Genomic DNA, 18,235 nt, shown 5'->3' with positions numbered 1-18,235 from the left:
ATCTACTTAGTTAATTCATGTTTGTTCTTATTACATATGACACGCCTTCTCCTTGAACTAGGGCTGTCTGTCGCTTCCACTGCTTTGAAAGTAATCTCACGTCTCTCTCATTCTTAATGGCAATTTCTCTAAGAAAGACTGCATTTCAAACTTTAACGATCTCAATCCGCGCCTCGACATGTCTTTCTCTTAAGCTTCTGTATCTGATAACTAAGTTTTTCTATTTTACTTGTTAAACTAGATTTCAGTCATCTCGCTTACCAAAAAAGAAAACTTACAACTGACCCAGTCCGAGTCCTATATATAAACGTGATATGAGAATATTCTCAATTTAGTAGTAGAATTCGGTCGAAGTGAAGGAAAATTTCTTCAGATACAGAGTCAAGAATCAAGATCTTCTTAATTTGATTTCGACGACTTTAGATGTTGACTTTTAAAACACTTACAAAGGCTACATTCATATATTTCACGTACGTATGTGTTTTCAACCCCTTCGCATTCAGATGAATGTTGGTAAATGCAAGTTCAGTCGGTCTTGTCTTCCCAGAGTTTTCTAGAGTTGTTGGATGGTTGGCTCTGCTGATGAAGGTGACTTGAAAGTTTAAAATCAATACTCTGCAGTTTTATGCTGTTTTCTACTCTAGCGAAGGGAACTGTCAGTGCCGCAGAATTTTTGACATAACGAACGACTCACAAGCTAAAAAGTTAAAACAGCTTTCCATATGCAATTTCAAGAATGTCTAGTATATTGTACTACATAACATTGTAAATCAATATGCATGCATTGAAATATCACTATATTATTATTCATATTGTCTGTTTCACACTTGTATGGTAACTATATTTCTGAACCGATGGCTAAAGACAATGGATGTGACCAAGAACAGAACAACCTATACAGCATTTAGGTGTCTAGTGTAATGACTAGCTACACCAAAATGCTGAGGCTAAAGGAAATGAAAAAACAAGAACTTAATCTAACTCAACTGTCCAACCCATTTTGTCTTCTATACGACCTGATTGAATGCATGTAAGGATTGAGTGCAGTTTCACAGATGTCGTCCCGGCTCCCGTTTTGTATTCATATCTGCATGAAACAAGAAAAATGTAAATATGTTTATACAAGTTCACAAATACTTTTAGCCCATATAGGACTGGTTTTTCTCTATCTTAAATAATCAAGACTCGCAACAACGATTCTCCAGTAGTTCGAACTTATTCTTGAATTGGAAAAATAGCTCGGATTCTGTGAGCAGTTAGTTATACCTTTTACTTCGAAATGTGATACTACCAACAGGAGCAACAACAACTGCAGTTCCTGTGCAGAAAACTTCATCAGCGTCAATCAACTCTTCTACTTCAATGGCACGCTCTTCAACCTAATTAAGTTGCACAAAACTGTTTAGAGACTTTTTCTTCCTTTACATATAAGTGGGAAAATAAAGAAGCAGAATACATATATAAGACTATTGTTTGATTATATTACCTGATAACCTTGATCAATAGCAATGTCAATGATGCTTTTCCTAGTAATTCCAGGTAGAATAGTGCCTTTTGTAGGTGGAGTTGAAATCCTATTCCCCTGAAGGAAATCGCAAATTAAATCATTACCTCATGACAAAACAACTTGTGTATCATCTGACTTTACTAAGGAAGCAGGATTTAATAACGAGTAGCAATCCAATTGGATGAAGATAAGAGACGAAGCCAATAGAGTTTCTGGGTGTCAATTTACATAAGCATCACAATTTTTGGGATGTCAATGAGGAATTGCAATTATCATACTTGGAATTGTATTCACGAATGGAGAGTTGAACTGAAATTATGAAAAAATCCAATCCGCTGTTATACCTTCACAATGAATATATTACATGAAGAGAGCTCCTCGATATATTTCTTCTGTACCGAATCCAGGTATATAACATCTGAGAATCCCATACTCTTCGCATGAGTTAGTGCTTTAAGAACCTACATGTAGATGGAAAAAGTTATGATATCATAAAGAAAACAATATCAGATATGATGCAGAAACAGTAAACTGGCTGGCAGCAGAATTTCGCAGAAGTTCATTATGTAACTGCTTACAGGTGCATAATTAGTGATAGTTTTGACTCCTCCGGTTCCACCAGGATTAGCTCTATGCATCGTTTCTTCAATAACCAAATTCAATGGTGCTATTCCTTCCTAATACACGAGCAAGAAAACAAGTTAAAAACCATAACCTCTTTTAAGATCAATATGAAAACCATAATTTATCGAACACAAAAACTCACCTTGAAGTAGTTACCAACTGGTGAAGCATAAGTGATGAACGTACATTCTCGTGCTGGCGATATTCCTAGAACAGGTCCAGTTCCTAAGAGAAGCGGTCTAATGTACAGAGACCCTTTCCCTGGAGGAGGAACCTGGATCCAATTTGAAAATCTCATTATAACAAGAAGGAATCAACAAAGAGCTTCTTCATTCTAACTTGTCTGTGCCACCAAGTCAGAGGTTTTTTTATGCAACATTTGTGTCAAAGGCCTAATTTGATTCAATATAAATCCGCCAGTTGAGTAAATAATAAATCTAGTTGTCTGAAATCTCACTTTGGCAAAAATCAGATTTAGGTGCTCTGCCAGGAACAGAGAAAACAAATGCAAGGGAAAGTTATGATTACCCAACGTTTGTTAGCTTGAACTGTTTGCTTGACAGCATCGATGAATTGGTCTATCGAGGGTGATGGCATACACATTCTCTCTGCACCCATTTGCAGACGCATTGCATTCTGTTCTGGACGGAATAGTAGGATATTCCCATCTCTTTTCCTGTAAGCCTTCAATCCCTCAAACAGTCCCTGATATTTTGGATAATGAACCACTTTAATTTACTTATTTATAAAAAAGGGTGAAGCTAAAGAAATTGATTGACATCATTGTTAGTACTAACAGTACCTGGCCGTAATTCAGGACACCAGAACAAGGGCTCATTTCAATGTTTCCATAAGGGTTGAGTTCACCACGCGTGAAAACCTCCCCTTCGTTTGAGCATTTCATAATGTACATGTAATCAGTTTGTACCAGTCCAAAACCAAGTTCATCCCATTTTATATCAGCATATTCTTCTCCGTCATCATCGAACCTAGTCATTGTAAATTCAATTTTTCAAAAGATTGATTTTAAGTTCCGTATAGAATTTATATTTTGGAATCTAAGATGCAAAACCCAACCCAAACAGGCAGAACAATAATAAAAAACATGTCCAACAGATGAAAGACCAGCACAACTGCAACAAACAGTTAAGCTACTGAGTCTCAACTCTCAAGTGGTAAAACATTATTCAGATCTCTCTAAAATGATTACGGTCAAACTTAACAGACCTACTAACTTAAGAGCAAGGAAAGTGCCTCTACTGTGTGGTTATAATTCAATAGCTTACGAAATCTGTCACTTTGCTCATTTCATGAAATACCTCCGCAAACTCTTCCTTCTTTTACTTTTAGTTTTTACTGTGGGACAATCACTCGGTTACTAGTAAGAACAAAGATCACAACACCTCTTTTTCAGTAGCGGAAACACCCCTAAACATAGGCAGACTGATAAAGCACTCATACAAAAAGCAGAGGGGAGAGAGACCGACCTCCAACCAGTCACATAGTTCACGCTTCACAACAACCTAAAAATACAGCCAGTATAAAAAAATTAACCTACACATTTTTTAGGTGTCTGCGGAGGCTTTACTTATCGATAGTCCTAAACACAATCCATCACGAGACAAAGATTTGGCTGGTTCTCTTCCTACCCAATAATAAAACTATCAATCTTTTAAGACTCATGTAACTATCTTGAAAGCGAATCAACAACTGCCACTTGGGTTAGACTACAAATTTGGGAGAAACATGTGTTTTAGTATGATAATTATTCACAAGTGCACAACTGCACGGGCTGTTACCATTAGCAAATTAAAACTCTAGTCTGAAAGGCATTTTTTGATTTGCTTTCGGGGTAGGTACATTTACAGGAATCCACAAAAAAATAGTACATTTTCCATTAAAGTTTAGTTCAAAAGAGTAAAGGTGAACACACACACATGGAAAACAAGAAGCAGATGAATCGATTTATAACTCGACCTGCCCCTAGTACTAATTGAATGGGACTGGTGCTGGCACTGGGGTACGGACCAAGACCGATATTAGTAATTGGGAGTTGGGCCGGTCTGGGAGAGTACAAATCCTGATCAACTTTTAATGAAAATCCCCAAATAAATACAAATATTAAAATGGAAATCAAAGGCCAAGAAATGTTCTCACATGAATATGAATAAATAAATTACCATAGATCAGGAATTATACAGAGCAAATTGAATCTTGACTAAAACAGTAAAAATGTTTTCACCTATTATCAAAGAGGAAGTGGTAAATTGATCATCAAAGGTAAAATTAATAGTGAAATTACCTGTAAGTAGGAGAAGATTCTGGCAATGACTGTAATGTGGATGCAGTTTGAGAGGTAAAGAATGATTTATTTACTAACTGAAACAAAGAAATTCAAACTTCATTAGTTGACAGTAAATTTGAAATAATTTATCTCAGTGGTTTGGTTTCATTTCCTCAAGTAAGTTCTACTTGTCAAAAAAATGAAAAACACATTTTTAGAAAACAGAGTAAATGATCAACCTATAAATCTAAACCCTGAAATTTCCTCAAATTGCTTAAAACGGAAAGATATTTTGTGAATTTGGGGTTTTTGAAGCAAATAAAATGGATGCATGCCTATGCAAAACAAAGAAAACAAATTCTGAAAAATGATAAAGAGGAACAAACCTGGGTAAAAGAAGATAGCTGGGTTCTGTTCTTAAGATTAATTCTTTGAAGCATCATTTTTAATCAAAAATCTATGAAAAAAATTAAGAAATTCAGAAACAGAGTAGTGATCAGAGTCTCTACACTCGAGAGAACTTTAAGAAATAAACTCTACAGAAACAAAATCTGTATGAAAAGAAAACTGGGTTTTGAGTAAGGAAACAAGAAGGAAGAGGAGATGATGATATTTATCAGGGTTCAGAGAAAGGCAGAGATGGAAAAATACAGAGTACGGAATGAGAAGTATATTTAAAATGGATTGGAGGGATGATTAATTCGTTTCCTGAATAGGGAAGAAATTTAAAAAATGAAAATCTAACATTAAATTCATAGAATCACCGAGATGGATACTAGTAATGAAGAGAGAGTGTTGGATATTGATGACGAAGGGTTTTTCCAGAAAAAAGAAATGAAGAAAATATGGGATATTGGAGTGTGAGATATGTATAGGAGTCGATCCATCCAGAGTTCGTGTAAATCGAAACACGAAGACACACGTCAGAAGTGATAACGGTCGAGAGAAAAACAAGACGTGGGAGACTTCCACATACTGTGCAGCCTCCCTCCATGGGCCTAACTTTGATCAGGTACACTAGAGTCCTTTTACCTCGCGTTTTTAGGGGCCACTCAAAAGAATTTAGGGGCCAACAATAAAACAATAAAGGTCACCCAAAGGAAAAAATGTAGCCAGCCCTTATCTCGCGTAATTCGTAATGGCGAAATTACTCTTATATATTTGGAGGATATGATAACATTGTTATCCTCCGATTGGCCCTTGGAACCAGCAAGAGCCATGGCATGGTTTGTTTTCAACTTGTAATATTCGGAGGATAATTTTTTTGTAAAGTTCCGAATGTACGATGGCCCAAAAATCAGAATTTGGGAAAAACTGATACTTTTCAAATTTTGAACTTGAAATAATCGGAAGTTAACTCAGTTACCAAAACTTCCGAATATGGGGTGTCTAACCTTCTATATTGGCCCTTGGAACCACCTAGAACCATGACATGGTTTGTTTTGAACCTGTAATATTCGGAGGATAATGATTTTGTAAAGTTCTGAATGTACGATGGCCCAAAAATCAGAATTTGGGAAAAACTGATACTTTTCAAATTTTGAACTTGAAATAATCGGAAGTTAACTCAGTTACCAAAACTTCCGAATATGGGGTGTCTAACCTTCTATATTGGCCCTTGGAACCACCTAGAGCCATGGCATGGTTTGTTTTGGACTTGTAATATTCGGAGGATAATTTTTTTTGTAAAGTTCCGAATGTACGATGGCCCAAAAATCAGAATTTGGGAAAAACTGATACTTTTCAAATTTTGAACTTCAAATAATCGGAAGTTAACTCAGTTACCAAAACTTCCAAATATGGGGTGTCTAACCTTCTATATTGGCCCTTGGAACCACCTAGAGCCATGGCATGGTTTGTTTTGGACTTGTAATATTCGAAGGATAATTTTTTTTGTAAAGTTCCGAATGTACGATGGCCCAAAAATCAGAAATTGGGAAAAACTGATACTTTTCAAATTTTGAACTTCAAATAATCGGAAGTTAACTCAGTTACCAAAACTTCCGAATATGGGGTGTCTAACCTTCTATATTGGCCCTTGGAACCACCTAGAGCCATGACATGGTTTGTTTTGAACTTGTAATATTCGGAGGATAATGATTTTGTAAAGTTCTGAATGTACGATGGCCCAAAAATCAGAATTTGGGAAAAACTGATACTTTTCAAATTTTGAACTTCAAATAATCGGAAGTTAACTTAGTTACCAAAATTTTCGAATGTACCACACAAATCACTGTCATTTGAACTTGTCTAACTTAGTTACCCAAACTTCCGAATGTACAACACAAATCATTGTTACTTATCTGCTCTTCTTTACTTTACGACCGTGACTACCTCCCAGTACTGCATGACCATGGGTTTGAGCACCTTCAGTTGGAGCAGCTTCAGTTGGAGCAGCTTCAGCGCTCGATGAAGCTCGAGTTCTTTTACCCGTCTTTGATACTGCCACCTTGGGCTGATGCCTCTTTGTGACTTTCTCCCCAAACTGGGTAGCATAATCTTCGTTATCCATATTATCAACTAGATCTCTAGCCTCTTTGATCTTCTCAGCTGGCATGGGATCTCCGCTCTTCAGGCATGCAGTTAACATTTTGGAAACACGCTTGAACCTATTCACCTGTTTTTTATACGTAATGACATAACATCAAACAGTAATTACCTAAGATTTATAGGAATAATATAAAATGAACAAAAATATAAGAACACTCACCAGTCTATCATAACCAGCTGGTTTGTCTTTGATGATACAATTATAACTTGAACCCGCCGCAGTAGTGTTGGATTTGATTTCACGGATAACCAAAGGATGTGATACCTTGTTATACCAACTTATATAGTCTGGAGAATTTTCATCACCTCGGGTGGTTCGTCTACCAGTGTCGATAATGAAGTCATTCCTCTTATCCCAGTAATCAAGAACAATAGGTGGGCCTGTGTGAACAATCGTGAGATTATCACCACTAGAAGAGCACAACTCCAACTCCAATTTGTAGTAATCCCCCATTTTCTCCACAGGTTGCTGTTGTATATACCCGTGTTGTCGCATCACCCTAGAGGGGTTATACATCACATATCCTGTGGGGTGCCACAATGGTCCAAAATAAAGGGACAAGTCCGACCGAACATTTATATGCCCACTGGATCGATCTTCCTTGTATGGATCAAAGCATACGTCAGAGGCCTTCAATTGGTCCAAAATCTCCCTCATGCGAATCAACTGCTGCTCTTTTGTCCTAGAACGGTTGTCTTCAAATATATACTTTGTTCCTCTAGGAGTACCTTTGCACCATCCCGGGTTCTCTCCGGCCAACTTCAGGATAGGGAAGTGGTCATAGATCCATGCCTATATACATAAGAAACCAAGGTTTAGTAAATAGATTGTGTATATTCGGTAGTAATTTCCAAACATTATTTCCGATTATATATAATCGGAAATACAACTGAGTACCTATACACCGAATACCAAACATTCGGAAATAGAGATGGATCATTTCCTACCGAATATGCGTCATTTGGAGTTCAGTAACCTATAGTTTTTCTGGCTTGTATATTCGGTTCTAATATCAAAAGAATATTTCCGATTGTATATAATCGGAAAACAAAGTAAGTACCTAACCACCGAATAACCAACATTCGGAAAAAGAGATGGATAATGTCCTATCGAATATGCGTCATTTGGAGTTCAGTAACCTATAGCTTTTCTGGCCTGTATATTCGGTTCTAATATCAAAAGAATATTTCCGATTGTATATAATCGGAAAACAAAGTAAGTACCTAACCACCGAATAACCAACATTCGGAAAAAGAGATGGATAATGTCCTACCGAATATGCGTCATTTGGAGTTCAGTAACCTATAGATTTTCTTGCCTGTATATTCGGTTCTAATATCAAAAGAATATTTCCGATTATATATAATCGGAAAACAAAGTAAGTACCTAACCACCGAATAACCAACATTCGGAAAAAGAGATAGATAATGTCCTACCGAATATGCGTCATTTGGAGTTCAGTAACCTATAGCTTTTCTGGCCTGTATATTCGGTTCTAATATCAAAAGAATATTTCCGATTGTATATAATCGGAAAACAAAATAAGTACCTAACCACCGAATAACCAACATTCGGAAAAAGAGATGGATCATTTTCTACTGAATATGCGTCATTTGGAGTTATGGATATGCATCATATGTATTGTCTACCGAATAACTATAGAGTGAGTTATAGAGTTAAAGAAAAAACCTGCAATAGAGCCATGTTCCCGACAACTTGGCAGGTTCCTAGCCTCGAATCCTTTCTCAACTCTTCCATCAAGAATGCTAGGCATGTCGTTGTCAGGTCCGGAAAGGCGTATAAATTTGGTGCAATGGAAACGGGCCTACAGTAATACCGCAAGTGCACGGTCGTCAGTTGTAGCTCGTGCAAGTACGGGTCGATCCACAGAGATCGGGTGTGTTTCGGAAGTGTTTTAGCTAATTGGGTTCCTAGATTTGCTTTGGGCTTAGAAGCCCTTTGGAAGTGTTGGGCTTAATGTACTATTGGGTTTGAATGCCCTTTGAATGGATTGGGCTTAGTGGGTTTGTTAAACATAAAATGAACTGAGCCTGGGCTCAGTTATCTTTGAAGTGCAAATGGGCTTTGAGCCTTTGATTGAGCTTTGGGTTAAGCCCACAGTTGATTTGGATTTGGCCTTCAACCTTAACCCAAACTGGGCTTTGAGCTTTAATGGAATGGGCCTTAGTATTGATCTTACAGTTGGGCTCAGATTGTGTTCTGGGCTTTTGGAAGTGAACTTTGGGCTTGAGTTGGTTAGGCCTTTAACCTTTGGTTTCACAGAAGTGGACTTGGGCTCAGGAATGAAGTGAGCCTTGGAGCAAAGCAAGCAGCAGCTATGCAACAGCCACAGAAGAGAAGTCAGTACTGCAACAGCAGCACAAGGCAAGGAGTGGCAGCAGCAATGCAAGAAAGGCAGTGGCAGCAGCAGTCCAAGAAAGGCAGTGGCAGCAGGGGAAGCAGAGATGCAGTAGAAGCAGCTGCAGTAGAAGAAAAAGGCACAACAGAGAAAGCAACAGAAGTGGCTGCAGTAGAAGAAATGCAGTAGAAGCTGCAGCTTGGCAGCAGGGGAAGCAAGTAGTAAAGAGAATGCAAAAACAGAAATACAAGTAGTAATGCAGCAGTGCAGGTAAAGCAAATGAGTGACAAAAAAACAAGACTAACAGTTAAAGATGGATTTATGGATAGGAACTAGGGGTTGAATTCACTCTAACTTTTACTGTATATTCTCCTATAGGAAGTTAAACACAACTATGGTACTATTTCCAAAGCACTAATTGTCTTTCTACAGCACAACTAGTCAAGAGATTATGAATTCAGCTTAAGTTGCAGCTTATCAGCAGCTCATGATCCTAACTACAAAGTATACATGACATACATTGTGAAAGTGAGGTGATGATGAGCTAAGTTCAAATTTTACCTAAACTTGTTTAGCTTTCTAGAGCAATGTGGTCAATGTACTACACAATAAGACATTAGTGATTCATCAAGTCCCTAGCAAGGTGATTTAGAACATGACAAGCAGCATAACAGTGAGCTAGGAATGGCACTAACAAGACATTAACAAGACATTGCACTTTAACAGGAACAATTACAAATGAACAGGAGCATTAAACTAACAACACAACAGACAATTACACAACATCAAACAATTACATAGTGGTGAATTAGAGCATTAAACTAACAAACATCAAACAGTTACACACTACAACATCATACACAGCACAGTGAAAAAATATGCAAATGGTTAACAGTGCAGCAAAAATTAAAATCAAACCTAACCCAAATAGGGGGAAACTTGGCTAGTCCAAGAACAGTTTTTACATCTCCTACACATCCCCTTTTATAGTTTTACAAATCCCTAAAATTTCTACAAACCCTAATGTTGATAACCCTAAATTGATTTTTTGGGGAAAATCAAATTTGACATACCAATTGGATAATTTCGACCCAACCCATGCTTTGTACTGGCTTTACGCTGCTCGAAATCCCCTATTCTTCGTCTTCTTTGCACTGCAACCCTATCTTGGAGCGAAACCCTAAGCCTGCCTCTCTTAATCTTAGCACCTATGTGAGAAGAAGCTATGAGGGAGAGAGATAGACTAGGGGGTTCGATAGGTGTCTTGGTCGGCTGGTTGTGGAGGTGGTGATGGAAGAGATGGTGGTGGCAGGACATGGTGTCTCTGCAAATGTCGGGGGAAGAAGAGAAATTTGGGGGAAATGAGTTTTGGGGAAGAAGAAGGTGGGTGTTTGTTTGGGTCGATGGGTTTGATGGCTAAGGTGTTGATCGGGATCATCTGAAGTTGATGCGCAGCGAGGAGATCCGTCGGATGTGAAGATGGTAGGTGGATCTAACGGTGGTATGAGAGATGAATCACTTCGACCGTTGGATTGTGAAATACAACAAAGTTAACGGCGAAGATCGAGGTTAGGTGCTGTAGTGTTAAGCGAAAGTATCGAGATTTGATGAACAGCAAGGGAGCGACCGTTGGATTCAACTACCATCTAATCTGAAGGCTTGGAATTTCAGCGCTGTGGTGCTTGGCAGAGACTTCCGATTTTGATGCTCTATGAAGAAGCGACCGTCGGATGCTTCTGAGAACTGATCTGATGGCTGAGAACGGAGGCGCTTTTGTGTGTAGAAAATGAGGTTGTGCGCACCATTCTTCGCGGCTTCCTTGCGTAATTTCTCTCCGGCTTTTCACTACTTTTCTGCTCTTTTCGCTCCGCGACTCATCCGAACTTTATTTATTACCTAAAAATGCAAAATTAATTAATAAAAATATTTATTCTTGAAAACAATGAAAATACAGAATATGGGATAAAATGTAGAATTAATGCGCAAAAGATGAGTTAAATGCCAACAAAAAGGGATAAATATATACAATATTTGGCACTCATCAAATACCCCCAAACCTGAATTTTACTTGTCCTCAAGTAAAAACAAACTAAGGAAATCCTAACTATACCACTGTCGCTGGTCTCTCAATGCATTTAGCGTATGCACTAAGCCTTTTAAACCACTAAGTGTCCCTAGTGGACGAGTTGAAGTCTCGTGAAGGTTTACCAGAGGTGTGCCTACAAAACCTAAGGACAAAATATAAGCTCATATTCCATCAAACGTGACATGTGCAAAACAGTTAAGCTCACAGCAAAATGGAGATGTCAATCTAGCTATCGAAGGCACAATCCTAGCACTGATAACAAATAAGGACATGTGATAAGAGTGTAAAGTGTATCTACACATGTGTAAAGAAAGATCTGAAGTCATGACTACTAATCACCAAGAGATAGTTTCTCAGGCTAAGAACTGAGGTCGAAATCTAGCTAGCTGTCCGGACTTTACGAGAATTGTGAATGAGTTGGAGGTATTTCACAATTACTCGCGTTGTACATCAATGGCATACACCCTCCTTGCTTATTACAAAAGAAACAACAAAAGATGACTATTTACATGACTCTTATTTACATTGACTACTCTCTTTTTATTTTTGGAACAAGAGATGATGGAATTGATAAATACTTGATTTTTTTTTTTTTTTTTTTTTTTTTTTCTGATATTTTTTTCTGAATATATACATCGATTTTTTTTTTTTTTTTTTTTTTTTTTTTTTTTGAATATATACATTGTTTTTTTTTTTTTTTTTTTTTTTTTTTTTTTTTTTTTTTTTTTTTTTTTTTTTAACATAGAAACACTTTTGATACATATACAAAAGGAAACAAAAGATTACATGACACTTTGCAAGAGGTAGCCCTTTTTGATGCACCCAGTTAAATTCGATGGTTGTCTTTCTTAATGTAACCTCCACCTTCTATCCCAACCAACCAAAGAACAAGCTAGTCCAGTTTCGTTCAGTATTCTAAAGTGATTGGCAATCGTAACTTCCTATCCAACACCTTGAAGATCGAGGCCATACATGTATTGGTAGATCGTGCGCGTGCAAATTTCTTATCACTATGTGAATTGTGCTAGAATCAGGGTGCCTAAATATCTAGACTAAGACTCCTAATAATAATACATATTTGCACAAGAGTCAACATTTCAAGGTAAATGAGCTCCATTTTTTATGATTTTTTCATTTTTTAATTTTTTTGAATTTTGAGTTTTTTAATTTTTTTGGAATTTTTCACTTTTTTCAAAAAGAAGAAGGAGTTCGTTTTTAATTATAGCATATTATCGTGGTATCTACTCTATACCCCCAAACCTAAACTAAACATTGTCCTCAATGTTTCAAAATATGGAAAGAATTAAAATGCAACATATGGAAAGGGACATGCTGAGTAGAGTAAAAGGAGAGAGAATACCCGATTTCGGCGAAAGCAGAATTAAAACTCCGTTATTCAAGGCAAAAATCCAACATATTTCAGCCGAGATCATATTGGATTAGCAAAATATATACAAAACGAACAAAAGGGGTTTTTAAGAAATTTTATCTACTGGATTATATACAAAAAATTCACCATACACTAACAATCTAAAGAGTTGAGGATCAACCCAAAAGACGAAGTGTAGACATTTCAACAGCTTCACACAATAATAACAGGAAAGAAACGCAAGTGAAACTGTGAAACAAAATGAGCTACCCCCAAACCTGGATTTTACAGAAGATATAATTTTGAAAACAAAATCGCGCAGTTTTGGGGGTTCATCATGCACAAGGTCTAGCTCATAATGGACTGTTTTCGGGATGGGCAAACATGCAATTTCCAACTGTGGCTCTTTAAAAGTGTTATATTTTGAAGCAAAATAGTCCAAGAGGACTTGGGAAGCACACAGTTCCAATCCTAGATTAGGAATTTTCAGAAAAATTGGTTTTACAATATTGGCACAAACCAAATCTAGGTTGGGTGGAAGGCCATCAGATTGTGACTTAGGTAGAAGAATAGGCATATCATTATCAATCAAATCAAAATCTTCTAAATCATCTACACATGTCACATCATGCTCACAATCATTAATCAAATTGGCAAGATCACAATTAGAATTATCAACATCATCAACAGATTGATTTTCATGCATCGGCAAATCAGGGGAAACATCACATGGAATACTAGAAGAAATATCATGCATTAAGGTCGGGGCAGAGAAGCCTAATGTATTTGAACCCAAAGGTTCCATAATATTTTCATGTTCTTCTAACACATCATCATAATCATCATAATCATCATCATGGTAGCATGCATATTGGTCCTCATTAAAAGTGGTGGTGTCGTTAGTCGATTCATGTTCCTCTAAATTAGGTTCATATTCAACATTATTTATATGAATGGGACTAGACACTTCATTAGGGACAACATACATTTCCTCATGAATTTCCTCCTTTTGTAGGTGAAGCAAAATCTGATCTAAATATGCCTGAATTCGTGATGTAGATCTATCGAAGTTTTGCTCACTAAGTCTGAAAGCTTCTGTGTGGTGGAGTCTAAATTCATGGGAGTACAAAATTCTTCATGTTCAAATTGTGGTGATTGGTACATGTGTGCATGGTCATTAGGGTTTATAAAAGATTGATCGCAACCCTCAAAGGATTGATTATGGTCCCAATGACTACCATTCTCACAATTTATGGGCATTTCATACCTTGGATTTTCTCTAGATTGCCTAAAATTATGCAAAATATGACAATTCTCAACAGGGTGGTCTAAACTACCACATGCGGGACATGCATAGATTTCAGGTTGCCTAAGAAAATTAGATGTGACAGATTCCTCATGTGATTGCATTTCTAAAGCTGTGATTCGAGCTTCTATTTGATCCATAAGTGATGATTGTGTGAGTGAGGCACTAGCAAAATGTTCATTTTCACGTTGTGGCGAATGATGCATGTATGAATAGTCATTAGGGTTCATGTATTGCGGCTCGGGACTTTGAAAATGTCCATAATAATTCCTATGACTATTGACATCATGGTCCGTGGAAGGTTCATAACGTGGCATATGCCCATAAGCAAGTTCTCTAAGAGTTTTATTTCCATCCCCAGGAGCAGACCAATATCCAGACATGATTGGCTCAAAAGCTAAGTAACTATGTTACAAAGCTCAGAATTTGGTTTTTAAAGGGTTTGGATTTTTGGGAAAAATTTGGTTTTGGTGGGAGACATTTGAAAATTTGGTTTAAAATGGGAGTAAAAATAAAAATTTGGTTTAAGATGGGAGCAAGTAAAAATTTGGTTTTAAAATTGGGAGCAAAGTAGAAATATTTTTTTTTTTTTTTTTTTTTTTTAAAGAAAAGTAAAATTAAAAAAAAAATAAAATTTGGTTTTTGAATGGGAGCAAGCCCACTGTGCAAGCCTCTAATGAAATGGAAGGAAGGCTGCGGCCCACAATCGGTTATCAGCTGGGTTTAAACCCAGAGTCCAAAATACAAGTCCAATGGAAAAATTTAAACAAGCCCACACAAAATAAATACAAGCCCACAAATTAAACAACAAGCCCACACATAAATTATTACAAACCCAAAATAGAAAAATAAAAAGCCCAAAAAATTGGGTTAATTATTACAAGCCCACAAATAAAAAATTGGAAGCCCACAGGTTGGGTTCTCTCAATTGAATGGGTTTAGGCTTACCTTTTTAGCACAGCCCAGCTGCTCTGATATTGTTGCAAAAACCCAGTTGGGTTTTGGTTCTTTTCCTTGGTGGCGTCCCAGCAGAGGAAGAACAGGTTCAGAACAGCAGGTCCAACAGCAAATGAAGTGAAGCAGATGCAGATGCAAATGCTATGCAGTGAAATGCAAAATAGCTAAGAAAAACACAAGAAAAACACAGCACCAATCCCCGGCAACGGCGCCAAAAACTTGGCAGGTCCGGAAAGGCGTATAAATTTGGTGCAATGGAAACGGGCCTACAGTAATACCGCAAGTGCACGGTCGTCAGTTGTAGCTCGTGCAAGTACGGGTCGATCCACAGAGATCGGGTGTGTTTCGGAAGTGTTTTAGCTAATTGGGTTCCTAGATTTGCTTTGGGCTTAGAAGCCCTTTGGAAGTGTTGGGCTTAATGTACTATTGGGTTTGAATGCCCTTTGAATGGATTGGGCTTAGTGGGTTTGTTAAACATAAAATGAACTGAGCCTGGGCTCAGTTATCTTTGAAGTGCAAATGGGCTTTGAGCCTTTGATTGAGCTTTGGGTTAAGCCCACAGTTGATTTGGATTTGGCCTTCAACCTTAACCCAAACTGGGCTTTGAGCTTTAATGGAATGGGCCTTAGTATTGATCTTACAGTTGGGCTCAGATTGTGTTCTGGGCTTTTGGAAGTGAACTTTGGGCTTGAGTTGGTTAGGCCTTTAACCTTTGGTTTCACAGAAGTGGACTTGGGCTTGGGCTCAGGAATGAAGTGAGCCTTGGAGCAAAGCAAGCAGCAGCTATGCAACAGCCACAGAAGAGAAGTCACTGTACAGCTGCAACAGCAGCACAAGGCAAGGAGTGGCAGCAGCAATGCAAGAAAGGCAGTGGCAGCAGCAGTCCAAGAAAGGCAGTGGCAGCAGGGGAAGCAGAGATGCAGTAGAAGCAGCTGCAGTAGAAGAAAAAGGCACAACAGAGAAAGCAACAGAAGTGGCTGCAGTAGAAGAAATGCAGTAGAAGCTGCAGCTTGGCAGCAGGGGAAGCAAGTAGTAAAGAGAGTGCAAAAACAGAAATACAAGTAGTAATGCAGCAGTGCAGGTAAAGCAAATGAGTGACAAAAAACAAGACTAACAGTTAAAGATGGATTTATGGATAGGAACTAGGGGTTGAATTCACTCTAACTTTTACTGTATATTCTCCTATAGGAAGTTAAACACAACTATGGTATTATTTCCAAAGCACTAATTGTCTTTCTCCAGCACAACTAGTCAAGAGATTATGAATTCAGCTTAAGTTGCAGCTTATCAGCAGCTCATGATCCTAACTACAAAGTATACATGGCATACATTGTGAAAGTGAGGTGATGATGAGCTAAGTTCAAATTTTACCTAAACTTGTTTAGCTTTCTAGAGCAATGTGGTCAATGTACTACACAATAAGACATTAGTGATTCATCAAGTCCCTAGCAAGGTGATTTAGAACATGACAAGCAGCATAACAGTGAGCTAGGAATGGCACTAACAAGACATTAACAAGACATTGCACTTTAACAGGAACAATTACAAATGAACAGGAGCATTAAACTAACAACACAACAGACAATTACACAACATCAAACAATTACATAGTGGTGAATTAGAGCATTAAACTAACAAACATCAAACAGTTACACACTACAACATCATACACAGCACAGTGAAAAAATATGCAAATGGTTAACAGTGCAGCAAAAATTAAAATCAAACCTAACCCAAATAGGGGGAAACTTGGCTAGTCCAAGAACAGTTTTTACATCTCCTACACATCCCCTTTTATAGTTTTACAAATCCCTAAAATTTCTACAAACCCTAATGTTGATAACCCTAAATTGATTTTTGGGGAAAATCAAATTTGACATACCAATTGGATAATTTCGACCCAACCCATGCTTTGTACTGGCTTTACGCTGCTCGAAATCCCCTATTCTTCGTCTTCTTTGCACTGCAACCCTATCTTGGAGCGAAACCCTAAGCCTGCCTCTCTTAATCTTAGCACCTATGTGAGAAGAAGCTATGAGGGAGAGAGATAGACTAGGGGGTTCGATAGGTGTCTTGGTCGGCTGGTTGTGGAGGTGGTGATGGAAGAGATGGTGGTGGCAGGACATGGTGTCTCTGCAAATGTCGGGGGAAGAAGAGAAATTTGGGGGAAATGAGTTTTGGGGAAGAAGAAGGTGGGTGTTTGTTTGGGTCGATGGGTTTGATGGCTAAGGTGTTGATCGGGATCATCTGAAGTTGATGCGCAGCGAGGAGATCCGTCGGATGTGAAGATGGTAGGTGGATCTAACGGTGGTATGAGAGATGAATCACTTCGACCGTTGGATTGTGAAATACAACAAAGTTAACGGCGAAGATCGAGGTTAGGTGCTGTAGTGTTAAGCGAAAGTATCGAGATTTGATGAACAGCAAGGGAGCGACCGTTGGATTCAACTACCATCTAATCTGAAGGCTTGGAATTTCAGCGCTGTGGTGCTTGGCAGAGACTTCCGATTTTGATGCTCTATGAAGAAGCGACCGTCGGATGCTTCTGAGAACTGATCTGATGGCTGAGAACGGAGGCGCTTTTGTGTGTAGAAAATGAGGTTGTGCGCACCATTCTTCGCGGCTTCCTTGCGTAATTTCTCCCGGCTTTTCACTACTTTTCTGCTCTTTTCGCTCCGCGACTCATCCGAACTTTATTTATTACCTAAAAATGCAAAATTAATTAATAAAAATATTTATTCTTGAAAACAATGAAAATACAGAATATGGGATAAAATGTAGAATTAATGCGCAAAAGATGAGTTAAATGCCAACAAAAAGGGATAAATATATACAATATTTGGCACTCATCAGTCGTGCCCCAAGAATAGTCACCGACTTCATGGAGAGGATCCAAAAGTTGTATAAGGTTGGCGTCGATCCGGTTGCCAGAAGTATTGGGGAATATGACACATCCCAATACACAAAGGAGATATGTGGTGGAAGCGTGGTTCACTTGCTCATCAGTTAACGTTCCATTTTTTTCCTTCTCCGAGGTGCCTCGGAACATATTCATCAAAGCTGTAATGTTGATCTGTCTTGTTCTGTAACTTTCATGCCTCCTAAACTCTGTTGTTGTTGTCTCTTCATCCCAACCTAAGCACTTTTTAGTTAGAGCATAAAGTTGTGCCCAACTTAACTGCTTTGTGTAGT

The 18,235-nt window shown here is 38.0% G+C and overlaps 1 protein-coding gene across 1 annotated transcript; it reads right to left on the bottom strand.

Annotated features, from left to right (window-relative positions):
* Window positions 1–780: 780 nt before the first annotated feature.
* On the bottom strand, window positions 781–5,278 carry LOC113285924 (branched-chain-amino-acid aminotransferase 2, chloroplastic-like). The gene is made up of 10 exons (XM_026534661.1): window positions 4,802–5,278; window positions 4,434–4,510; window positions 2,934–3,120; window positions 2,660–2,836; window positions 2,274–2,405; window positions 2,086–2,184; window positions 1,852–1,968; window positions 1,487–1,582; window positions 1,267–1,379; window positions 781–1,087 (listed from the first exon to the last, which is right to left on the bottom strand). The coding sequence occupies exons 1-10, from the start codon at window positions 4,856–4,858 to the stop codon at window positions 973–975; spliced, it is 1,170 nt and encodes a 389-aa protein (XP_026390446.1). The 5' UTR covers window positions 4,859–5,278; the 3' UTR covers window positions 781–972.
* Window positions 5,279–18,235: the final 12,957 nt, after the last annotated feature.

This window comes from Papaver somniferum, chromosome 6, assembly GCF_003573695.1.
Source record: "Papaver somniferum cultivar HN1 chromosome 6, ASM357369v1, whole genome shotgun sequence".
Taxonomy (NCBI): domain Eukaryota; kingdom Viridiplantae; phylum Streptophyta; class Magnoliopsida; order Ranunculales; family Papaveraceae; genus Papaver; species Papaver somniferum.
The sequence above is the reverse complement of the archived record's forward strand: the minus strand, read 5'-3'. Positions and strand labels throughout refer to the sequence as shown.